Source organism: Tigriopus californicus, chromosome 3 (genome assembly GCF_007210705.1).
Source record: "Tigriopus californicus strain San Diego chromosome 3, Tcal_SD_v2.1, whole genome shotgun sequence".
Taxonomy (NCBI): domain Eukaryota; kingdom Metazoa; phylum Arthropoda; class Copepoda; order Harpacticoida; family Harpacticidae; genus Tigriopus; species Tigriopus californicus.
The window spans coordinates 1,640,962-1,664,395 of NC_081442.1; the positions used below are offsets into that span (position 1 = coordinate 1,640,962).

A 23,434-nucleotide genomic window follows, 5' to 3' on the forward strand; every position below is an offset into this window, starting at 1 on the left:
TATTGCATTGGTGACCAAATCAACTTCAGGGGCAATTTTCCAAAGAGATCATGAATCAGAGAGACCATCAGAGAAAGTAGTACTACGTCCACGATGAAAATGATTGTTAAACACAAGTGATATTCCGAGAAATGTGTTGGAGAGTGTCACAGCCCAATGAGAAAGTGGAAATGGGAAACTTTCTTGTTGCTTGATTGTTCTCAGTCGTCTTGCATGGAGGTTAGCGATAAGATAGAAAAATGAAATTCGAGCTCATTGTTTGTAAGAAAACAATTTTTATTACAAAACTAGGGCCAAAAATAGCCTTAACTCAAGACAAAAAGGTCGTATTTTGGTTGGAAGGAGTGGCGGGGGAAGAGGCAGTTGATGAACTGTTCAAAGAGGGGAGTTGGAAAGTAAAAATTCGGGGGCGGGGGAGTAGAAGTTGTTGCAATAGTAGTAGTAGTAGTAGTAGTAGTAGTAGTTGTGGTAAGATCGATAGTAGTACGGCAATGCAAAACTCTGTCAAAATCCACCTTCATCCAAATCGAATCGAAATGTTGGGCTGGTGACAAAAATGGTTTGAAGAAAGTTTTATGTCGTGGTCAATAGGCAAATTTCAGAACAATCTCTGAAGTGTTTGGAAAATATATATAGCGAGAAAAAAGAGATGCTTTTTCATAGTGTAGAAGTAGAAGTGGTCGAAGTTGAAATGGTAGTAATAGTAGGAGTTGTTGTGGTAGTAGTAGTAGGAGTAGTGGAAGTAGTAGTAGTAGGAACGGTTGTAGCATTGTCATGAAATGTGAGATGATAATGATGATATTATTATTACTTAAAAAGTACCCTGGTCAACAATTGAGATTACATGGATCTTTTTTATACTTTTTTTGGTGAACAATCCACCCTAAAAATACTTCAATGATCTTGCAGTGATTCTTTTTTTATGTGCAAAAATCTTTATTTGAGGCTTATGAAAAGTGTGCACCTTTCCAAAATTCATCATTAGGACACTTCTTGCATACCAACTTTTTGGGTGGATGGATGGATGGTGGTGGATTTGTTGCCATTGATAAAGTTTTGAAAACATCACACAAACAACAACATTGAACATGAAAGAGTCTATTGTCGTGTTTTTTTTTCGAGTCAATCTTGCCTGAAGAGGAAAATCAGAGAGAAAGATGTGAAAAGAAAACAATTTCCAAAGTTCTCAACGGGAGGGCGGAAAAATTGGGGAAAATACAAACGGATAGACAGAGAACAGAGGTACTCTATAGTAGATAGAAATCACGCCTGACCAAACGAACCCACCAAAACGGATCATGGTGAGAATTTGATGCTCAGGGCGAAGGTGAAATGATTGTTCAAGATGAGAGTGGCCAAATTGTCGTAGGGAAACTTGTTCCTAAAGGAAGTGGTTGGTTGTAATATTGGTAATAGCCTTTTTCTCCTTTCATTGTAGTCGCATGCATGCAGTCCAGGGGTTGAGGAACATGAGAAAGCCATTTTTCTTCATCTTCCTCTCACACACTCATTACAAGTTTCATTGTATCTCTGCATCTGATGTCGGACGGATGGATGTTAGGGTTGTTTGTGCTCTTGGTTGCTGTGGATAGAGGTTTCACAATGATAGTTGGTTGTAGTTGGTTGATGGATGGTGTGAAGGGTGAGCCTGATCCTCTGGTCACTTTTGTTTCGGGGTAACACTTTGGGCCAAGAAGCCAAGAAGCCAAGAACATGCTGATGCGGGAATCGTTTTCTTCATAAGTTTTCTTTTATATATATATATATATCACGTGAGAAGCAAGATCTACATTGAAGGTCGTTGTAGAAAGGCAGATGAAGCATTGGTGTTGAATGATGAAGATGAGATAGTGGGTTGGAATCTGCGCGAGGAGCGTTCTGTAAATCAAGTGTCCTTGAGTCAGAAATCATCAAGCTTTGCCACAATGCAATAATAGATTTCAACATCGTTTAGAGGGCTACTCTTTTGTCTTTCCCTCAACACAAGATGGAAGTAAAATTGTCTTTTTACTATGATAATGCCTCAAATCAAACCCTCTCGTACGTAAATTAGAATTAAGGTTTATGTTTGTGTCCATATCTATCTTGAAAGGCTGGCCTAGATGCATTGACAGTTATTTCGGAATACTATGAAGCAAAGACATCAACTGTTATGAAAATTACCTGCTTATTCCTCTTCTTCTTCCTCCTCCTCTTCCTCTTCTTCTTCTTCTTCCTCCTCTTCCTCTTCCTCTTCCTCCTCCTCTTCTTCCTCTTCCTCTTCTTCCTCAACCTCGGCAGGGGCTTGATCACCGGCCTCCTCGTCGTCTTCGGGAGAGTCCGGATCGCCGGGTTTCTTGCCAGGGCGCTCTCCGAACCATTTGGGGAGCTTGGCTGTAATTACAGAATGAACATGGATCATGCATGACACATCATGCCAATTCGATGGCCAAAATCATTGCTCAACTCGTAAGTAAACGATGATTAGAAAGTAGACCAGTCTTGGGTTTCGTGCCAAGGTTGGTGGTACTACTTACAGCGAGAACGCTTTATCCAGTCCTCGTGTTTTTCCTTCCAATCTTTCTCAAGGACCTCGGAGTAAAGGACTTCCCATCCCTAGAGACGTTAGTAAAAGAAGCAAGAAAAAACATTGGGTGAGATGACCGTTTCACAAACTCTCAATGTCTTATGTGGAGAGTAAAGAAAACCAATTTCATCACGACAACCCGTCCAAAGTCTAGAATGAGGGCGGTGGCACTATTTGAGACTCCGAATCTCGCAACCAACTTACACTTGGGTCGCTTGAGCCATTCGTCGTACTTCTCCTTCCACATTTGTTGCAAGTGTTCAGCTCTCACAACTTCCCAGCCCTGATTGAATAGCAAATATCAGCCCATGGCTTCGACTCCCTCATATTTGTTTTATAAACCTATGGCGTGTCTCTGCAAATTTAGAAGACCTATTCTTATAATACTTACGCCTTCGTAGAGCTTTCGCCTGTCCTCATAGGTACGGGTGTCTGTCCTACGCTCGTACTTGGAGTACATGCGGATCTTAGGCTGAAAGGGAGCAAAATAATGAATAAGCCTTTGATAGCATTTGTCTAAAGGGGGAATTAATATAAATACTTACTGGGTACTTGCCAGTCAATGCCCTGGAAAAGTAAAGTCAAGATTAGTTCATGTTCTTTGTGACGCTATAAATCATTAGAACGGTTGTTAGATTGCATTGGGAATGGCACACAAACACAGGGTGCTTCCGAGGAATTAGGAGTCAAGTTGCAGGGTGCTGAAATGAGCGGGTCTCGTTCACCCGCCCTATAAGATAGGTTAGGAGCTAAGTGGTATACTGGGTGAGTTTGTTGTTGGAGAAAACAAACACATTTGGAACTCTTAAATGCATGGTTAGACAGGTTTGTACATTGAACGTGAATCTTACTCCTCGTCCAGCCCACGTTTTCTAGCCTTATGTCTCAGTTGTTGCTTTTGTCTCTCTTTAAGCTGAACCAACTGAAAAGTTGAACAGAAAGAAACCGTGGGGAAAATTGGCATTAGTTCGTCTCGCTCAAAACTGGTTTGGGTTGTGAAAAAAATATTATTAGCATTGGTCAGTTCCGCCAGCCTACAGTATTGTTGGCAAGACTATTTGGCTCTCCGTTGGACTGTCGTTTGGCCAATGGAAAACCGCGAAGTCATATTAATATCGATGGGTTTAAAATCCAGGGGAAGACCCTCAAAAGCAATCGCAAAACCGCAAATGAAGGGTTGGTTTTGAAAAGCGATAACGGGATCATGGGGTAACAAGATTACTATCAATGCATTGGGTTGACAATTAAACTGGGATTACTCGAGGTACGCAGAAAATGGGATGTAGAAAATGCCAAGGGATTTTGTTCAAGAAATGACTTGATTGCTTTGCTTACTCGGGATCCAATCCCTTCTTCATGGCCTTTTGTCTGAGCTGTTGCTTCTGTCTCTCCTTAAGCTCTTTGAGCTATAAAATCAAATACAAATGGGAACATCAGAAATGGGCCTTGTATGACACTGATTAAATAAAACTACAGCAGAGCTTCTATCGTCATCAATAATCATCATCGCAATACACTTGACCATCTCCAAAACTCGTCTTTTACACCCTGGAGAGGCCTCAGAATGGGACACTTACTCAGGATCAAGGCCGAGTTTAATGGCCTTTTGCTTATTTTGTTGTCGTTGCCGTTCTCTCAGTTCTTTCAACTAAACAAATCAATATCAAAGAAGAAGGGTAAATTACGATTTTGTCGAAGGTAAATTCAAGATTTTGTACAGTACTAAATACCCTCTTGGAGGATTTTTGCCTCGCTGATTTGCTCGAAATATGATGTTTCAAATAGATATAATAAAATGACAATTTGAGAAAAGCTTTGCTCAACAAGCAGTCGCTACTTACATCGTAGTCTTGTCTCTTCTGCCTTTCCTCAAGATCGTACTTCTCGGTCTCAAGTCGGACAATGGTCTCCCAGAGCTCATTGGCCTTGTTCTTGAGCTGATCAGAGTCCATGCCATCGAGATCCAAGGGCTTGATGCGGATGGACAAGGAGATCTTCTTTTCCTCTTCCAATTGCTCCTTGGTCTTGGTCATCTCACGTCGAGCATCTTGGACATTGCCCATCTAAATTGAAAATCGAGACCATATAGTGATATATTATACCAAATTTCACCAAGAAATGTCAAACGCCTCTTACTCCGCCGCCATCAGATCGCTTGCCACCAACGCGGCCACCCTGGCCGGAAGCTTGCTGCTTCTCCTTCTGGGCTTGCATCATGGCTTGACGCTTCTTCTCAGCTTCTTCGAGGCGTTTGCGTTTCTCCTCAGCCTCTTTGGCCTTCTTGTCGGCCTCCTCCCTGAAATCCATGACAAACAAATTATTCATGCTCCTCCTCCATATGACCCGGGACGGTCAAGAGGCTCAAAATTGAATGAGTGAGCTGACCTGCGGAGCTTCTCCTCCTCTTCCTTCTTTTGCTGGGCCAATTTCTTTTCCTGCTCAGCGCGGATCTCCTTGCGCTTGGCCTGCTTTTCCTTCAGACGCTTGAGCTCCTCCTCTTCCTTGGAGCGCTGTTTGCGCCATTCATTGATGTATTCCTTCAGTTGCTCATCAAGCTCACCCTTCTTGGCCTCTTGACGAGCCTTCAGGAAGTTGGTGTCTCCCCTAGGGGCAGACAATCATGAATTATAAGGCCCTTCTTAAATTCAAACTACAGCCAGAGATGCACTGAAGAGAAGAAGCATAGAGCCAGCAGTCATGCAGATACTGAGAAAGAGCCATGTGCCAATATGCATGGATGAAACAGTCCTTTTGCAGTGAATTAGGGTGCAACTTTGTCAAATGTCATGCTTATCCTGCTTACCCATCCGACACCATTGAACGAACGGACTTTTTCCTGTTAAAACATGAATGAAGGTTGCATTAAAGGAGCGGAAGTGAGCTTGTGTTAGAAATTGCCTACCACACCCTAGTTGGAACCCAATGCCTAATTTCCATATTTGCTTGTGCCACTGCTGGTCCCTATTTCTACTTATCAGTGCACCTCAGCCTCTCTGCACACTTACTTTTTAGAGGTGCTGAGGTGGACCAAGTTGAGAGAGAACGGGATATTTGAAAAGAGAATAGAGAAAAGAGATCCATTAGCCTTTGGAGCTTTCGAAGTTGGATCAATCAATTGTCAGTTTGCTGGTCACAAAAAGAAAACAGCCAATGTCTTTGGATGGCTTTGATGGTTAAAGTTTGTTAAAATCAAAACAACGGCAATGGGTTCGTCTCGTGGGAACTTTGCGACATGTGCTAAGCTGAGCTAAGATTATATAAGTAGTATGCTGTATTGTTTTGACGTACTCTTCCATTTGAGCCACATCCTCTTCCTCGCCTTCTTCTTCTTCTTCTTCGTATACTTCCTCTTCCTCCTCACTGTGTCCAAAGCATGAGGGGAGAAACCGGTTAGTATGAATAAACAAAACAGAGCTTTAAATGGCAACGTCATCGGCAACAAAAGTGAAAACCCTTAGGTGTGTCTATGATTTCCTAAGGGTTGAGCAAAGAAAATACCCATACCCAGTCTCAATTTGGAATGGTTAATCTTACTATTGTTTGCTTTCATTTCAACTCTGTTACATACTTGGAGGTACTAAATAAAGAATAGATATTCTTCAGTTTTTGACTTGATTGGCTTGACTGATTTAAATGGTTACTTACACCTCCTCCTCCTCATAATATTCCTCGTCAGACATGTTGCTGGCGGATGTCAGGCACTATATCTGAAATGAAATGTTAGGTTTTCAATAACTTTGTAAAAGAATGCATGTTCCAAGTAATACTTTTTCACGACTGGCGATATTTTTGTTTCTTATGATTGCACCAAAAAGGCTTCGGATTTACAAGCCGTTTTTGCGAATAATATAAGTTCTCATAATGTGCCTCAGTGCATATGCATGATGCCACGGATTTGTTCATCATGAATAAGGGGTCTGAGGACAAAGTCAACTTTGGTAAGAATTGATTCAAGATCGATGATGTCACCTCAAGAAATGCATCGAATCGAATCACTTCAAGATAGGGCGAGAAAGCAATTGGGAATTAGCCAGACCTTATTTGGAGGTCCTGGAGAGACTTTTTCAAGACTCAAGAACTCACGGGAGAAGTGTTGATTGGGTATGAGCTTCAATTTGAATGATGTCACTGCTATTGTGAGGTACTCTTTAGTTGTAATGATCTTTTTATTAATCAGAAGGTGCCCTAACTAGGGGTTAATATGGTATGGTAGGGTGGATATGCTGTAGCCTATAAGTGTGAGAAAGTGGAAGGTGGAGGAGTATGTCAGCTGTCGCGGTCGAGCACCTGTCTCACTTCGGCCATTTCAGGCTATTTTTGAACAAGTTAGAAAGCCAGGGTGCTCCCATGGGGTAGGCTGCGGAATCTTGAAACCTTGCCAAGATCCATGACAGCTAAAAAAGGACACTTTCTCACGCTAGCAATGCAGAAAATCGAAAAGGACTGCTCTCAAAATGGGTCTCGGTTTTACCGTTTAACAGGGTAAGGAGTAGGAAACTAAGAATGAGCTTTTTGTTTGGTTTGATGGGAAAACTGTTTTCTTAAGACAGGAGTAGGACTTTTTTTTGTCCCCCGATTGGCTCTTTGGGGCCTCTTCTCAATGCTTACGAAACCCTCCGTCTGAAGAGAGATCTCGATGAGCTTGATCAAGCCTTGGTATCAGTCTGATTGATCTCTTGGTTCCCTTAAAGTCTGAACGATATCAATGTTGTAGTAGTACACACCTTTCACTAAAATTTATCCACTGGAGTCGACGTTTTGGATCTGCTGTTTAGCCAAGTGTTCCCGAAGCACTTCGAGATGCGACTCAATGCTGGGGTTCACGATTCCTCTTGAAGAGATCTTCTTGGACCAGGTCTCGCCTTCTCGCACCCACAGCCCAATTCCCTGGCCCAATCTATTCAATAGGTGGGACACAGAGGCCAGCCAGTCCCAATCCCTCTCCAGCCAGTTAGCATGGGCGGTCGATAGTTTGTAGTATGCAATACAGGCCTAAGCACTCGGTCCCCTGCCTTGCTTGTCCATCCAGAATCACTCCTGGAAAAATGAAGGTGGCCTTTAAGATCGTTCCTTCCCTCGCCTTGGCAGTTTGCTCCTCTCCTAAGGAACAAGGAGCTCGCTCTGCTTGCTGGGAACGGCTGGAGGACCGACAGAAGAGCGTTGTTCTTCTTGGCCCGATTTCAGACTACCTTGAGCCTCCCGAAACAGTCAAGAAACAGCCAACTGTGGGCATGGACAACGAACGACGGAACACCACGACGGACAGCCAGATTTCGGGAATGGACTCTAGGAGATGCATTTCGGGACGAAAAATGGGAAGGAGGTGTGTTCACTTGATTGTACACACACACAAACATATACAGGCGGTCGGTGGGATTGGGGAATCTTTCGCTTTTGCCACCGAAGAGCTGTACTTTGGATTCGGACAAGGAGGGAGAGCTTTTTTTTCAAGTCTGTTCTTAGACCTCACCCACGGCCGACGCGTTCCCATGATCAGAGAGGCTTTGGCATATGGACTTGTACATACACTTCTACTCTATTGTGTCGAGGAGTACTCACTCCAATTTATGTCTACTGATTGGATTTCAAAACGCCGAAAAGTAATACTGTTTTGGCCTCTAATCTAGTTCAACTTGAAACTGTTAGACGAAAAGGAAAACGCTCCAATCACGAGGAAGATGGCAAGAATCGAGCATCTCACACAAAGATGAGATGGGTGTCGCCAGATCCTGGAGAGACGATCCCATACACACACATGTCCTTGATCGAATGTAGCAAATGCTACTTTCAACTTTCCCGAACGAGAGTGGCAGATGAAAAGTGCTATTTTCACTTTGACGCTTCATGCACTCGGTTCTCCTCTCGAAAAAAAGATGCCCAAAATGGAATCCAGAGTTGGGCTTGGATACCAACATTTATCATTTATCATTAATGAATGATACCATACAGTTGCAACCAAAAGATACGCTTTTTACGTGGGACTATAAGCCAAAACTGAAATGCACATATTTTAGTGTGAAAATTTTGTATATAAATCAAGTTCCAACTTGCTCCGAGGAGCATGGACAGCATGTGCATGTTCTCATGTATTAAAATAGATAAACATCACTGGCGTTGTTTTTGTGTTCCAAGCACCATTAGATGAGGATAATCCACGGTGCCTAGAGCTTTCTAGCCTGCAATGTGCATGAAGAATTGACTTGGGGCTTGATTGACATGTTTTGGCGAGAGTGAGATCCTTCATGTACAAAGTGGTGTGAAATAGCCGCCGAATCAATTGTTGGTCTTAACCCTGTTTTCGTTTTGCGAAGTAAAGATCATAATTGTAGGACTTGAGTTTCAGGTCAGAGTGGACCTCACTTAAACCGAACTGAAGGCCAGGCCAGGATAGATCGCGGGACAGAGCGTGTAATGAGAAGAAGAGCGAGAAAAGAATGCTTTTTCGACGAACACCGAGAACATTTTGTCCCATAGAGAGAGAAAGACCGTATCCATTATTCCAACAAGGTTAAAGGACAACCTAGATAACTTTCACTCCCATCTCGAGCTGGCTGAAGGTTCTCAAGTGATTCGAGGTTTTTGAGCGAATAAAAATGAGTGGAATCTCCAAGCAATGACAAGGAAGGGCCTCCTGTGATAACCAGAGGCGCACTTTGAGTGGCAAGTGAAATGCCTTGAATTATCATTATGTCATTTTTTTCCCTTATATTTAAGATTTTTAAGAATCAATGGAGAGGGTGTTTTTCAAAAGGGATTTGCAATTTCCATAAAGTCAGAGAAAGTGAATCAACCAATGACAGCCATTTTCTCAAGAGGACAATATTGCTCATTTCAATTTTATTTCCAGAAGGAGTTAGATGCAGACATCGTAAGAGACAAGTTCAAATCTACTATACTTATTATTTAGTCCGCAGTTTCAAGTAGGGTGCCGTTCAAGTTTGCATTTATACCACTGATTACTGAGAATTGCACCCTTTTTACATGGAAAATTTATGTTCCTTTCAAGCACGTGACGTCAGCATGTTCAGCTTTCTCTCTTGTAGGCCGCAAGTCAGCCTAAAACGTGTCGATTAGATAAACCTTCCATCGTGAAATTTTCCCATGCCATCCATGGTCCATCTTGGCCGGAATTGAATCCAATTGATGGACTCAGGATAGTTTGTTCATTCTTCAAAGAAGAGCACGTGTAAAAGGGCAGAGGTGAATATTGACCCTCATCATATTTTTGGCTATTTGGCCCCCTAAATGAAGATTTGCTTAAAGTTGAAAAATAACATTTTGTTGTCTTTCGATAAAAATGAATTTCAAAAGGCAAATGGCAAATGTTAGGAAGATGATTGAAATGTACAACGTGAAACGCAAAGTTTTATATGCTTTTTCAGCCACCATTATCGAACTTCTCCGCACGATATATCATTGCTACTCCAAGGAAAAACTCCATTCATCCATTGGCCACTTCACTTTTGTTTCTTCAACAAGCTCGGGTTATTTCTCGAGGTTATCCCTGAAACATTTTGGAATTTGGAATTTGTTCAAGATCAGGAAAGACTGCCCTGCTCAGGCTTGCCAGGCACCAGCCTTAAGCCCTCGATTTGGCCCTCGATTGTCCCCGTCTGCCGAGGGGCTCGAACGGCGGGTTGGGCTGGCGGGAAAAGTGGTCAGTTGTCCCCACTCGCTATCGCAAGTGAGCGGACCTTAGTCTAAATTAATCGTGGCATTTTGGAGCACAAACAGCCAAAAATGACGTGAACTGAGGTCACCCCGACAAGAGACATTCCTCACTCATTTCTCAAACATCAAAGTACTCCGTTCTTTTTCTATACACGATATATTATTTATTGTGCAAAACTACCTACACTTTATGGAATTCATGCTCACTTTTGACCTTTCCTTCTTTTAGAAAGGGGGTTGGAGAAGACCGAGGGGTGGGATTACGTACGTGTTGGCCTAATTTCATGCTAACATTGAACAGAGGCGCATTCTCGATTTGAAACAATCGCCTGGAAATATCACGCGATCATCGCTGGAATGTGGGCGAATATATTTCACGGGCAGATCAATTTGCAATTCATTTTGGGTGTTCTTTTTAAAGCACTTTTTACATATGATAAATGAGTCATACGAGTATTAGAGCATCTCATTGTCCCTCAACCCCATTTGGCCCATTCAGTTTTTCGTCGGCAGCACTCGCAGACTCTTCCACGGCCAATTCCGGAGCCTCGTTATTGTCTCTGAGCAAGCACTTCACTCGATGGATCTTGGGTTGGAATGGGACCCGGAGTGTGCTGGATTTGCACTCCAAGGGCATGGGCAACTCTTTGCACTCTTGATAAGTAATGTCCACACATTGCTCCCTGATTTGAAAAGCAAACAAAGTGACGAGAAGCGTAGAGGAGTGTTAAATAAAGCAACAACTCGAAGACAAGTACTGTGATGCATTGACAATAGTTTCGTTTTCTAATTCTTGCACTGACTTTAAAAAAACAATCAAAATCTTTTTAGAAATATGTCATTTTTTTTTTTTACTTTTTCCTTAATATTCGAAGGAATCAATAGATCAAGTGCTTCATAAGGGATGTTATTCAAAAGTAGCGTGACCGCATCGAAAAAACTTTTCTTTGCTTAGCGTGGAACTTTCATTTAAGAGAGAGCACATAGTAAATCATCATGCACGGCGAGCATTTTTAATAATTGGGTGATATAACATACTCCAAATAGGGGCTTACTTCAACTTTCTGATCTAGATGGTTGTTGCTTCTTTTTGACCACGTGGCCACTTCACTGAACAAATGAAAAAGCTAAGATTTGATGCTTATTGATTATGTGAAAAAATAGCCTCAAACCGATTGAATTATTTAACTTTTTACAATTTGACATGTCAGTTCCTTTGATGAGCCGTTTTCGGTAAACAGCATAATTTGAAAAACTTACATGCTACTCGTCTTACAATCGGCCGCCACACCCACTTCGCATCTCATGCCCGTAATCATCCTCGTCTTGACCTCAAGTTCGCATTTCATCGTGGGAATGGCCATGCCAGTCCTCTCGCATTTGGTGTAAGTTTGATTGAACAATTTGGGGACTTGAATCAATGTGCAATTCTTCCATGTGATGGGCGTACACAACTCATTTCCAGCCCAAATCTTCTCTCCTGTGGGCGCAAATTCCCATTTGGTCACACAATCTTGCCTGGTGACATCCACACATTGAGGCATCAGTTTGATGTGGGTTTCCTCTACGGTTACATTTTCACATTGCCAGGGAACATATTCGCTGTCTGGGATGACTATGGTCTCGTTATATTTAGCTTGTTCCATATACATTTCACATTTGGTAAATGGGACCAGTTTGCAATCTGTGGTTGGCAGTTGATGGCATACGTTCCTGGTCACGGTTTCACATTGCTGTAGGTTGGAAAGGTTAGTGCTTAAAAAAGAGTTTCATTTGTCGGACAACAATCTCAAAGCTTCTCATTACCTTTTCGAATTCGGTTTTGCATTTGAGACATTCTTGGTCCTCAAACTCCACTTCTCCCCAAACCGACACATCATGGCAGTGTTGGTCGTTGTGGTCAAACACTTCATTGTTTTCTTGGCCTTGACTTGGTTGACAGAGCATCAGTAAGGCAATCGTTACTGGCAATGTAATCTATGGGTTGGAACATCAAATTCAATACACAAGAAAGAGTCGCGTTGATTATTCTTTTGCATTTACTAAGCGCACTGTACGAAATGATAGCGCATACGCGTATATCTGTAAGAATACTTGATTTTGCCTAATCATAAAATCTAAAAACTATGCTTTAGATAAACAGGCCATTGTAGCCTAGGGTATCTTTCATTTGGCATCAGGATTCTAAATAGGGATTTTATGATAGTAGATAATGTAGCATTCTTTATCCTGGACTAAGAAGGACTTGGATCGAAAAAGTACTAGAATTCAAATGTCACAAAATAGAAAGGTTACCTCTTGGTTTGTTTTCTCTTTTGTGCCCAAAACGATGATTTGAAAACCATGTACGCGTACGAATAACATAGTTTCGCTCTCATCCCCATATTGAACTTTTTAGTCTTGCTCATGAATCATGCAAGTGCCATAAATTTGTGTTCTCTTTATGTGGTGTGGATGGATGAAAAAATTCCTGCTTGTTACTTACCATTGCCATAAAGGTTGGTAAATCTCTCATGGTAAAGATGTAATGGCAGTAGGGATATTGGATCTTAGACTTATTGACTGACGACTTTTAGCACCGTCTCTTCCTTCATTCACGTTCAGACTACCAGCCAAACCCACTTAAAACTTAACTCTCAGTCAGTTTCTTGTTCTCTCTTCAATAATAACAACAACAACAACAACAACAGGAGCAACCAATCCATACATCAGCCTTCGCTTTGATGAACTTCCATAATATTCATCGTGGCCTTGAAACTGGAAATTTTCTTCAACTCTCCAATTTTTCTCCATTCCTTTCTCACATTTTTTCCATACCTCGGAGTCTCCTCAAATTCGCGTCGCTTAATATCAAGACCCATGTAATCTTGAACCAGCCCTTTTCTCAAGGATGAAACAACCCAAGTTTAAGAACATCGTGAACAAATATATTGGAATGAAGCCAGTATGTACGAAGAAGAAGCTCTGTGCAAGCAAGCCCGTCAAACGAGGCCCATCTTCCTTACCCAAAACAACTCAAGGTGTATTATAGGTACTAATTCAATGACGTGGGGCCTACTATTGACTTTGGACCTGTGATGCAATTACAATTTTTGACATTTAAGTTTAGAGTAATTGCTGAACCTTGGAAAAAACGATTTTCATCTGAAACTGTTCCCTATTTCGTAATTTGGTATTTTGAAAATATTTCTGATTTATAATTATTTATTACCTAATGCTACTATTTTCATATTAGTCCGGCCCACAATTCCCTCATTTTGACACTTTAAGCGTAAGATTACCATGTCTGAACAATGTCGACACAAATTCATCATATTTTTGTATTAAAGGTAACAGAGAAGTTCAGCAATAATAGTAAAAATGCAAAATCGGTCGTGATGCCAAACCAAGCGAGAAACATGCTCACATTTAATTTACTCATAAGGCAACCACCATTTGCATTCAAAAAATTATCAAGCCTGCAAAAGCGACCTTTTGCAATTTACTTCGCTCACTATTAAAAAATTGACTGATTTGATTGGTGTGCCTGTTTAAGTTTGAAATAGATAAAATACTAAGGGATAATTAGTCCTAGAACATATTTTGGCCCAAAAAGCACTTCAAAGCTTCTTGAGATTCCTACATACACATTAAACTTCTTTGGACTCCCAATACTATTTTATGCTCGGTCAAAAGTTTGGGCCAATATGAATGAACTCCATCTTAAAATACTTTTTAGATTGTGGTCATTTGTAATTATCTTCAAAGGTAAGAATGGTACAGCTGCAATTATTCAACTTCTACTTGTAGTATTCTTGCAAAAGGTCCTATTTTGTGTTTCAAAAACCCTTTTTATGGGATTCAGCGATTGTTACCGTAACTAAAACTTTTGCCCCTTCCAAAGTTGATTTTATCCCCTTTTTCAGTTCAAAGAATCACCACAAAAAGCCACTGGAATTTATGAATCAAGTTATTATCCATGTAATCAACTACCCTTTAGGCCACATGGTGTAATAGTTAATGTGGTATCTTAGAGTAAGAGAGAGGTATCCGGTTTGATTCTCCTCCCCGAGCTTCCTTCAAACACATCCACAGACGGAGAACAGACATAAATCTGTTTATTGGAAAAACTACACTGAAGTCAATATAATTGAAAAAATAACCACATTCAGTATATTTTTCAGTCAGTGATTATGATTGTGACCGTGATTAACTGCATCTGAAAAGAATTTGGCGCATGTCTGTTGCCATGAAATAAGATTCAGCAGTGTCCAAATTATCCAATGAATCTTTAGTGTTTGTGCAAAACGACGTGAATGCATTTCTTCAAGTACATTTCAACGCCTATTGTTTGCATATCCATCATTGCCTTGTGTACCTTGTGAGGTGCGATCTCAAATCTCAAATGATGAAAAACATGATAATAGTTTCTGGAAAAAAAGATTGAGGCAGTAAGAATGAGGCATCCCAAGTATTGACTGTTTTTTTTTGTACCTGTGATGGCAACAACAGGTCTGCAGTGAATTGGCCATTTATACAACTGGTGTCACTGGTTTGGGTGAACTTTTTTTGCCTTAGCTTTATGTGGTTAGTTATGTCCACACTTGGGGTTAAAAGAAATGAACGTTAGAATTTTAGATTTGCAGCTCGTATCTTTAAGAGTCGAACAATGGCCGAATTCATTCCTAACATGCGAGTACTTTTCCTAAGATTTCAAAGTCCCTTTCAAAGTCCCTTTGTCGAGCACAAAATGACGCAACAGCTGAGCAAAGAATGGGTTTTCCACCACCAGTGATTGAACGCATGTTTAGGCTTGTTCCGTACATAAAAGTTTGAGGATCGTTTTGGGTTGGCGTTGGCTATAAAACAGGCCCTCAGGCCTCACAATGTACATTTATGTGGTATAATTGCATTCCTCTTTGACTTTAGTGAGCATTGGCAGACTGGCCAAGATGGCGTTGTGTAAGGTGATCCATTATTGTTTTCTACTTAAATTCGTGGGGTCCACACCAATTGCACAAGGTAATGGCACACATTCATTTTAAGGGTTACATTCCCCAGGATGATTGGTCAATAAGGTGCACATTCGTCTAGGATGTGCAACTGAGGCTAGGGTTATTAATTTTAGTCAAAAACAAAGTGGATCGAAATTGCTAGAACATTGATTTGCTCTTCCAATTTTCAATTAAAGTGCAATGTTTGATTAAAAGAATATGCAAAAGCACCAAAGAAATTGTAAAGAGCAGAAATTCTATAAGATTAATACAGGGTATTTAAATACAAATGTTGGAGAAAAGTCAACAATGAAAAAAGTGCAGGGTCCCAATTCCACCTAAAAACAAATTTCAAACAACTAGGAGCCAACCTTTAATAATAATGATCATTGGAGTCAGACTAAAAATGTTTTTACATAATTTTTTTTTCACATATTTTGAAATTTTGGGGCCAAAAAAAAGTACTCTTGTCTATTTTCATTTTTTTGACCTTTTTTTCTTCCTGTGATGATACGTAACTAGGAGAAAGATGACTTCTGAGACCAAGGACTTTATTCAGTTGAGGATCAAATAGGACACAAATCTAATCATTAAGCGAGCAAAAGTGCCCTAAGTAATAGCACTAGACTCTCGAAAAGAATCAATTGTATACTGGACAATAACATTGGAATCACTTAAAAAGTGTTCTAATGTCAAGCATTGTAATAAGGAAGATTTAATTTCTTGTCATTAAAATAAAAAACCTCAATATATCACCCAGTATATCCAAAGGTTCTCGTAGAATTTGGCAACAGGACTTTTAGCCATGGTAGCAACGCTTTTGTAATTCATCGTCTTTTTTCGTTCATTCCCACACATTTTTTCTCGACTTTTTCGCACTTGCTATTTTTCTTGGTATTCTTTCTACTTTTTGGCATATTTTCCAACTTTTCTCAGTTTTTCTCGACTAACAAAAAGGTTGGGCCAAAATGGTAACTGTTCTATTTAAGGTTTACTAATCAGGAGCCAGCATGGACATGGCAAGAATCTGCTTCTTAGGGATAGCAGGATCAATTACCGGTTCTTGAAAGAAATTGCAATGTAATATTCCTTTTCATCTATGTGTTGCTTGATATGGAAGGCAAAAAATCGCCCCTTCCCCCCATCGAACTTGTTATTGCCTATGTTTTGGAAAGTTTATTCACAAATTTTTGTGTAAATTTGTTTGATATTTTATGCAAATTTATGTACAAGTTTTGGCCGGCCCCTTCTTTCTTCTAAAGAAAATAAACGGGATAGAAGCAACAATCCGAAACGTTTTTGGTTAACCTAAAATCAACATATTTGGGTTGTTTTAAGCAACATGGAAATGACATATTTGGGCCAAAAATCCAACATACTTTGTCGGAGCCTTATGATCATCTATTCATTTCTCGGATATGTCAATGTGTAAAATTATATGCGAGAAAGGTAAAAGAATAATATGGTCAGAATTGTAAATAAGTGGACTAGAACATGATATCACTAAAGGAATTAAACGTAAAAAGATTGAAAGTAGGTGGGCCAGATTGAGCAGATCCTTTGACAGCTTTCGTTGTTGATGGGAGTTGGATTTTTCTACCTTGCAAAATTTGAAGGAATAACTAAGGTTTTATTGCTTCATTTGATTGTAGCTTTGACAAAAGCTTATAAACTTTAAAAAAATACTTCAAACCAGCAGTTTTCAAAAATCTCTGTAATTGAAATTAGGAGCATCAATATACCACTGCGCTACTAGTCTTTTGGAGTTTGGAAATGGATGATAAGATGACTGGCTTTGCTGTCTGTGAGAGTCTTATCCCTCCGATCCCAATCAGTGTCTTAGCCCAGTGGCACAAAAGCAGGGAGGCACCACTTTTTTAGATCACTAAACCTTTTCCACTTTGTAAGGCCTAAACTGTTGGTGCAGAGAATTTTCAAAATCTTGACATATTTCTAGCTTGCACAATTTGAAGGAATAACTAAGGTTTTATTACTTTATTTGATTGCACTGCAATTCTGACAAAAACTTACCTACTCAAAAAGAAACACAAAATCTCTGTAATTAAAATTAGGAGCATCAATTTACCACTGCGCTACCAGTCTTATAACAAAGTGATGTGATGAAATACTTTATAACTATCGATTTTGCAACCATTTATGTTTTTTGCTTGAAAATATGAAAATAAAGATCCTTACGGTCAAATAGTTTCTAATATACCTTAAATTAGATAAACTGGGAAAAGTCAATTATATATATTACTCGTCAAATAAGAAACAACTTTGTATTTGTATTGTTGGTATTGTTGGCTAAAAGTGTTCAGGGAATGTTCTGACAAATTTTTGGTTGACATGATGTAGTAAGGCTACTCAGTCTATCCTCAAAGAAATCTTTTTCGCTGAACACTAGACCAAATTATACTACTTGGCTTGGGCAACCTTGTCTTCTTAATGCAAAAGGGACGGCTGTCTTGGCTCAAATGAGTGGCCTAACTTGACAGGAGAAAAAAAATCGTCATGCTTCATCTCTTACAGGAGTTCATGTGTAACCTAACTAGATAATGTGAACATAATCAGTAATTTACGTGAGAGCATGTGGTTGAGGTAACTTTACGCGATATAGTGCCTATCGGATAAGGAAACTGTTTCTCCATTTGTCAACTAACAGGCGTTACCTTGGGTGGGAGTTGGTAAAATCTTTGGTGAGAGTGTCAACCGGTTTGCTCCTACTTCGTTCCCTTCTTCACATCCGGTTTAGGGTTGCAACACTAGCGGCAAAAACGAAAAGAGAGCGGAGAGGGACCAGGTCTCTGTACATTGCCCACTATCCCGTGGGCAATTCATGTATTCTAACTTTTTACCGGAGATGCCATCCCCTGTATTGGTGGAAAATCCTAAAATCGTCAAAAAAAAAATTCGGTGGTTCAACCTTCAGATCACTATTCGTTGCTAAAAATAACCATGGAATAAACTATACAAAATGTAGCTGGATTTACTTAGATAAATCACCTTGGTTTAAACCATACCTAACCAAACATTTTTTAAATTCTTATATACATACATTCTTGTTTTCTATGGTTCGAACCCACGGCAACTGGGGGGAGAAGACTCTTTGAGAGCGAGCTCGACTGTCCCTTAAATCACTCGACTACGACTTTTTTATCATCCTAGTCCTATTTTTCAGATTAATGTGGTGTTTAACAACGTAAACTATTTTACTAGTTTTTCGATGCTTTTTAGATTATCCTGTTCCATCGGATCGTGGAATTTTTGGCGACCTGTTTTTCCCTCTAAACCAACAATCTTCGAGAAACACCGATTTTTATGACAATTTGTCTGGCGCTGATGACAATTATGAATCATCGTACACCGACATTGACGCTGAAGCTGGAAATGAGAAGAACGAAGATTCACAATCAAAAAGCGACCCGCCTCAACGAGACAGCCGAGGAAGCTATATCGTGGATGATATGATAATCCCAGCGGATCTATATGAAGGCCGGTTTGAACTCTCCGGGCTCTCCAATGAAGAATATCGTTGGAAGGATCAAGCCATTCCTTACCAAATTTCCGGAGACTTAAGTATGACTGATTTAATTGAATGAATAAGCGGGATATTTGTTAATCATGCAGTCATCGTCTTCGATCAGGTTCGACACAAAAGGAAGAGTTTGAAGCTCGAGTTGCAGAGTTCAATGACTTGTTGGGTGGTTGTCCCATAATCAGGTGGGACATTGTCAAGATGCGGTTTGTCCCAATGATCTTTTTAAAACTACTTGTTTCATTAATCTAGGCCAGCCCTTGAGACAGATTCGGACTTCTTGTTGGTGCAATTGACTTCGGATGAAAGAATTTGTGGCCGATCAACGGTCGGCAAAATTGGTGGAGCCCAAGGACTCCTCATTGGGGCTGATTGCTTTCGCGGTCGAACTGTTGCCCATGAGATCATTCATGCTATGGGATTTTTTCATGAGCAGAGCCGACCGGATCGAGACCTTTATGTAACCGTGGTTTTAGACAACGTGTTGGACACCTACAGACGGAACTTTGAGAAGATGCCGAACTCTCTAACCTTTGGGGTGCCATATGATGGTTTGAGTATTATGCATTATCCAGATAGAGCCTTTAGCAAAAATGGAAAGCCCACCATTATTTCAAAGGTAATTAATAGCCATAGGCTGGGCCAGGACCATGAAGTTGATGTTGATAATAGTCATAACTAGCTCCGAACGGGTGACCGGTATTATAGGTTTTCACAGGGTGTTTGAATGAACTTTCATAATTGATGACTAGGAAAAAAGTTTTTGAACAATGTGCAGAATGGTAAACCCAATTTTGAATTCAAGGATGTTTTCTTTGCTTTTGTTAAAATCTTAATTGAGATGTCATTTGTTCAACAATTAATAGACACTTGGTCAGCGTAGATTTTTTTAATTGTCAATTAAATCAAATTAATGACGTCAGCTACTCAATTTACAATTAGTAAAATAATCCCCACTTGTGGTTGTTATCTTTGAGGGAAACTAATCTTACTGGATCTTTCACAGGGTGGTCGAAAATTCCGGTTAAGTGCCAAAATATCACGGCTTGGAGTAGCGGATTTCTTCGTTTAAAATGAGGGAAAATATTTTTGAATATTGCTTAGTCAATTATTCGAATGATAAATCTAAATCACTTTGGGACAAATCATTTTCCCATACGTCAACAAATAATTATTCACCAATCTAAGTTATGTTTTGATAAAAATTCTGTATCACCCACCTTCAAAGCATATCTTGGATTGTGAATAGGGATTTTTTGCATTTTTTTCTTTTACGAGCTAAACTCTAAAAGCAGCAATAATCTTAAAAAAGCGTTTGCGCCGCATGAGAGCAAATGAGCTCTTTGGCAAGATTTTTTTATCCTCGTCAAAAGCAGATATTTGAAGATACAACAGAGCACCATTCATTTTGCCAACTAAAAGTCTTTACAAAGGTTTTGTCTTTTGAATCAAGAGTATCATCGACATGTTGTTTCCGCCACATTTATTTATTTGTTACTTCATTCCTTGTTCAGATTCCTGGAGTTCCTGAATCCAGGTTTGCCAAAGGGTTGACTCCAACAAGATCTGATATTTTGAAGATCCGTGCAATGTATCAATGTTCTCAACCTAATCCGGATTATGACTACAATAGTGAGTTGTTAATTTAGTCAGAAATTCGTTCAATTGACAGCCTCTTCTTCCAGATTATGGCGAGGGAACCGTTGAAGGTTCAAACTATTATTCAGGTAAGATCACCACGAAATAAATGCTTTGGCTGTGTATTGCACTTTCTAGAAATAGATCAATGGGTTGAAATGTGTTGGCTGATTCAGAAGATGAAGTGGTGGTTTCCAGCGATTCCATGACTGGAACTGGATTTAGGTGTCGAAGAATGCATGCTTGTTCAATAAGTAAACGGTGAATTGCCACTTACCACGAGATGTTAAAGGTTGCGTTAAAGATATGCATACTTTACGTTTTGATATATTCCTCGAATGAATTACTCATATTCTTATCGATGGAATTGAATCAAAGAAAAAGGATTAGAACCGATTTGAACATGGTATCAAACGCCTCTCCTTCGAATTTCTTTCTTTTTTACTATCAATAATTGTTACTATCTTTTTCATGCAGACGATGATACGAAATCCAAGAATGATGACCAATATGAATATGCATAGTGACGTAATCCACTTTGCAATCCATTACATTATATGACAATTTACTTGTTGGATGTGCTGGACTTTGGAATATACATAGCACTATTCTATTTCCTCGTATCCTGATCATTCCGTTACAATAAAACAGTCTTTTTGCTCGAACGTACGTTCAAGTGATTCCTTGATCACGGTTATGATAACAACGATTTGATCTCAGGCTAGTTCAGTTCAAGTTTCTTCAAAGTATTTGAATTACGACATGAGTTGCTGCTTTGACACCTTCAATGAGCGAATCTGCAGGCATTCCCGAAGATGAGGTAAATATATAATGTTGGCGATGATAAAAGAGCGGAATTTACCTCTCCCATTATCAGAGGGAGAAAGGCCGAGCAAGAGAGTTGTCATCTGATTTCGTAACGAAATAACTAAACAAACTACCAGAGCAAAATGAGAATCTCCACATGCAGCCACAATGTTCTTGCGAAGAACAAGCTCCCCATTGAAGGAAAATCGTTAATTATTCATGATAATGCTAGTGAGATTGGTTGAAATGTCATCGGGCTTTCTAATGACAACCATTCCGCCCACCGAAAGTTAAAGGATCACTTCAGCCTTGGATCCCACATCCATGCATCTCTGGCGAGAAGCTATTATTCCTGCTCTATGACTCCGTGCACTGCATAATTTCAAGAATATCTATGATAATTTTGCAAACAGAAACTCCTTCAGTTGTCCAAGATTCAAAGAAAGTGGCCCCAAGAACATTGAAAGTGAAGGAGTTCTCGAAGGCGATCAAAGTGGCTCACAAGCTCGCAGATAAAGTGCTGTAATCAACATTCATTGAGAGAACCAATGTGAAATTAGCAGATAATCTGGTTCACGAACCTACAATTGACAGCTTGATCTTTCATCAGGAGAAGCATCCCGAGCAAGAAACAAAAGACACAGAACTTTCAACTTAGTCGGAAGTAGTGGAATATTGTCAACGTCAAACCACCACCCTTGGCCGGAAAAAACGCAATCCAAACTCTGATCAAATCAAGGTGTTCAACACTAAAAATCTCGATTTTCTAAGAGCCTTTGGAACGTCGAAAACCGTTTGGAGAGACGAATGTGGAACAACAAGCTTATCCTTAACACGAGAAACCTTCGGTGTAGTGATTCGAACGACGAGAGCATTGGTTGAATTGGCTGTGATCCTTGAATTGGCAGAACATTTACTAGAAGAAAGATCTTTTCCACTGTGTTGTACTTGGTAGTCGTCAATCGAATAATCTAGGAAAAGGGTTGTGGCTGGTATTGGCAATTGAGTGTTTTGTTTCTGTCCGGCACGTCCTAGAAGTAGAGAAAACCATGAGGCTAAAATCCCTCGTTAAATTCTCCAAGATGAGCATGAAACAGACCAGAAACACCTTTGCCGACGGCGGTAATATGAGAGAAGACAATAAGATTGAATTTTTCAGATTTTTCTCTAACGATGCGCTATCATTGCAAAAAAAGAGCATGACGTGAACAACATTCCTTATGTCGTCATTTGACAGTGGACAAGCATAGAGAGAAGTGTCAACTTTGTGTGGATTATTTGTTCAATGGGAATAAGAGGAAAAGCTAGGATTATCGCGCTAGTCTTGGTCCTTCGGGATGAAATATAAAAGAAAATTTGCTATCGGATTAAATTGTTGCTATTAGTGAGTCTTAAACAGGGCTTGAACCGTTACCCTACACCGTTAACGTTACCCTTACTTCTCTGAAACGGCAATACTTTACCGTTACCGATAACGTTAATTTTGAGGGGGGGAAAAAGACATCTAAAACTGCAAAAAAACTTTTTTTACGTTTTTTAACTTTTTTATTCATCATTTATTAAATTTGACGTAAAAAAGTGAACAATAAACAAAGGTGCAAGGATGCGAGGATTTAAGTGTCCTTTGGTTTTCATAGTTTTTCACTTTTACTAAACATTTTGACAAGCATTTTTTCATCTTTCTTTTTGTCGTCGGAAAAAAACGTAATTGCAGGGCGTGCCACAACATGTATCGTATTTCTTTCCTCGTTAGGCCAATACCAGTTGTGGATCGTGTTAAAGACCTCGGTGTTCATTATGATGGGAAGTTATCCTTCTCGACCCACTGTGTCAAAGTGGCTTGTCGTGCCAATTTGGTGGTTGGGATGATCAAGCGCTACTTCTCAACGCGTCGACTCTGCGTTCTTCGACCTCTTCATAACATGTATGTTCGACCAATTCTCGACTATGCTTCTTACGTCTGGTCCCCTGATTTGCAGAACACGATCAACCTGCTGGAGTCCGTTCAGAGAAGGATATCGAGACTGGCGACGGAGACCGAGGGGATGGGGTATTCCGATCGTCTACATGTATGGGATCTTCCATCATTAAAGCGAAGAAGGATCAATGCTGATCTGGTCATCTTCTACAAAATATTCAACAGTTAAATGAAAATCAGGAATATCTATTCCACCGATGAACTCATTGTTCTCGTCAGCGACGAGTCCAACAGGAATACCAGGAGTGTTGTGAAGCAAGAAG

At 40.0% G+C, this 23,434-nt stretch overlaps 3 protein-coding genes across 8 annotated transcripts; 1 reads left to right on the top strand and 2 right to left on the bottom strand.

Moving 5' to 3' along the window:
- Positions 1 to 255: 255 nt before the first annotated feature.
- On the bottom strand, positions 256 to 7,450 carry LOC131878605 (troponin T-like). Of its 6 annotated transcripts, none has more exons than XM_059224659.1 (13): positions 7,291 to 7,450; positions 6,212 to 6,273; positions 5,855 to 5,926; positions 5,370 to 5,402; positions 4,952 to 5,170; positions 4,703 to 4,862; positions 4,408 to 4,629; positions 3,418 to 3,488; positions 3,112 to 3,133; positions 2,958 to 3,038; positions 2,517 to 2,595; positions 2,164 to 2,373; positions 256 to 1,878 (listed from the first exon to the last, which is right to left on the bottom strand). In XM_059224659.1, exons 2-12 carry the CDS (start codon positions 6,244 to 6,246, stop codon positions 2,168 to 2,170), a joined length of 1,200 nt encoding a protein of 399 aa, XP_059080642.1. In that variant the 5' UTR covers positions 6,247 to 6,273; positions 7,291 to 7,450; the 3' UTR covers positions 256 to 1,878; positions 2,164 to 2,167. The 6 variants fall into 6 exon arrangements, with proteins under 6 accessions (XP_059080642.1, XP_059080641.1, XP_059080638.1 ...); XM_059224658.1 differs by lacking the exon at positions 3,418 to 3,488 and adding an exon at positions 4,144 to 4,214; XM_059224655.1 differs by lacking the exon at positions 2,517 to 2,595 and adding an exon at positions 2,771 to 2,849 and having other exon boundaries at positions 7,291 to 7,449.
- A 3,136-nt stretch (positions 7,451 to 10,586) lies between these two features.
- Positions 10,587 to 12,882, bottom strand: LOC131878619 (uncharacterized). Its single transcript, XM_059224679.1, has 4 exons — positions 12,723 to 12,882; positions 12,044 to 12,214; positions 11,498 to 11,970; positions 10,587 to 10,920 (listed from the first exon to the last, which is right to left on the bottom strand). Exons 1-4 carry the CDS (start codon positions 12,750 to 12,752, stop codon positions 10,704 to 10,706), a joined length of 891 nt encoding a protein of 296 aa, XP_059080662.1. The 5' UTR covers positions 12,753 to 12,882; the 3' UTR covers positions 10,587 to 10,703.
- Positions 12,883 to 14,954: 2,072 nt separating this feature from the next.
- On the top strand, positions 14,955 to 21,055 carry LOC131878615 (seminal metalloprotease 1-like). The gene is made up of 7 exons (XM_059224670.1): positions 14,955 to 15,238; positions 18,448 to 18,789; positions 18,858 to 18,933; positions 19,001 to 19,367; positions 20,263 to 20,380; positions 20,434 to 20,475; positions 20,864 to 21,055. Exons 1-7 carry the CDS (start codon positions 15,169 to 15,171, stop codon positions 20,908 to 20,910), a joined length of 1,062 nt encoding a protein of 353 aa, XP_059080653.1. The 5' UTR covers positions 14,955 to 15,168; the 3' UTR covers positions 20,911 to 21,055.
- Positions 21,056 to 23,434: the final 2,379 nt, after the last annotated feature.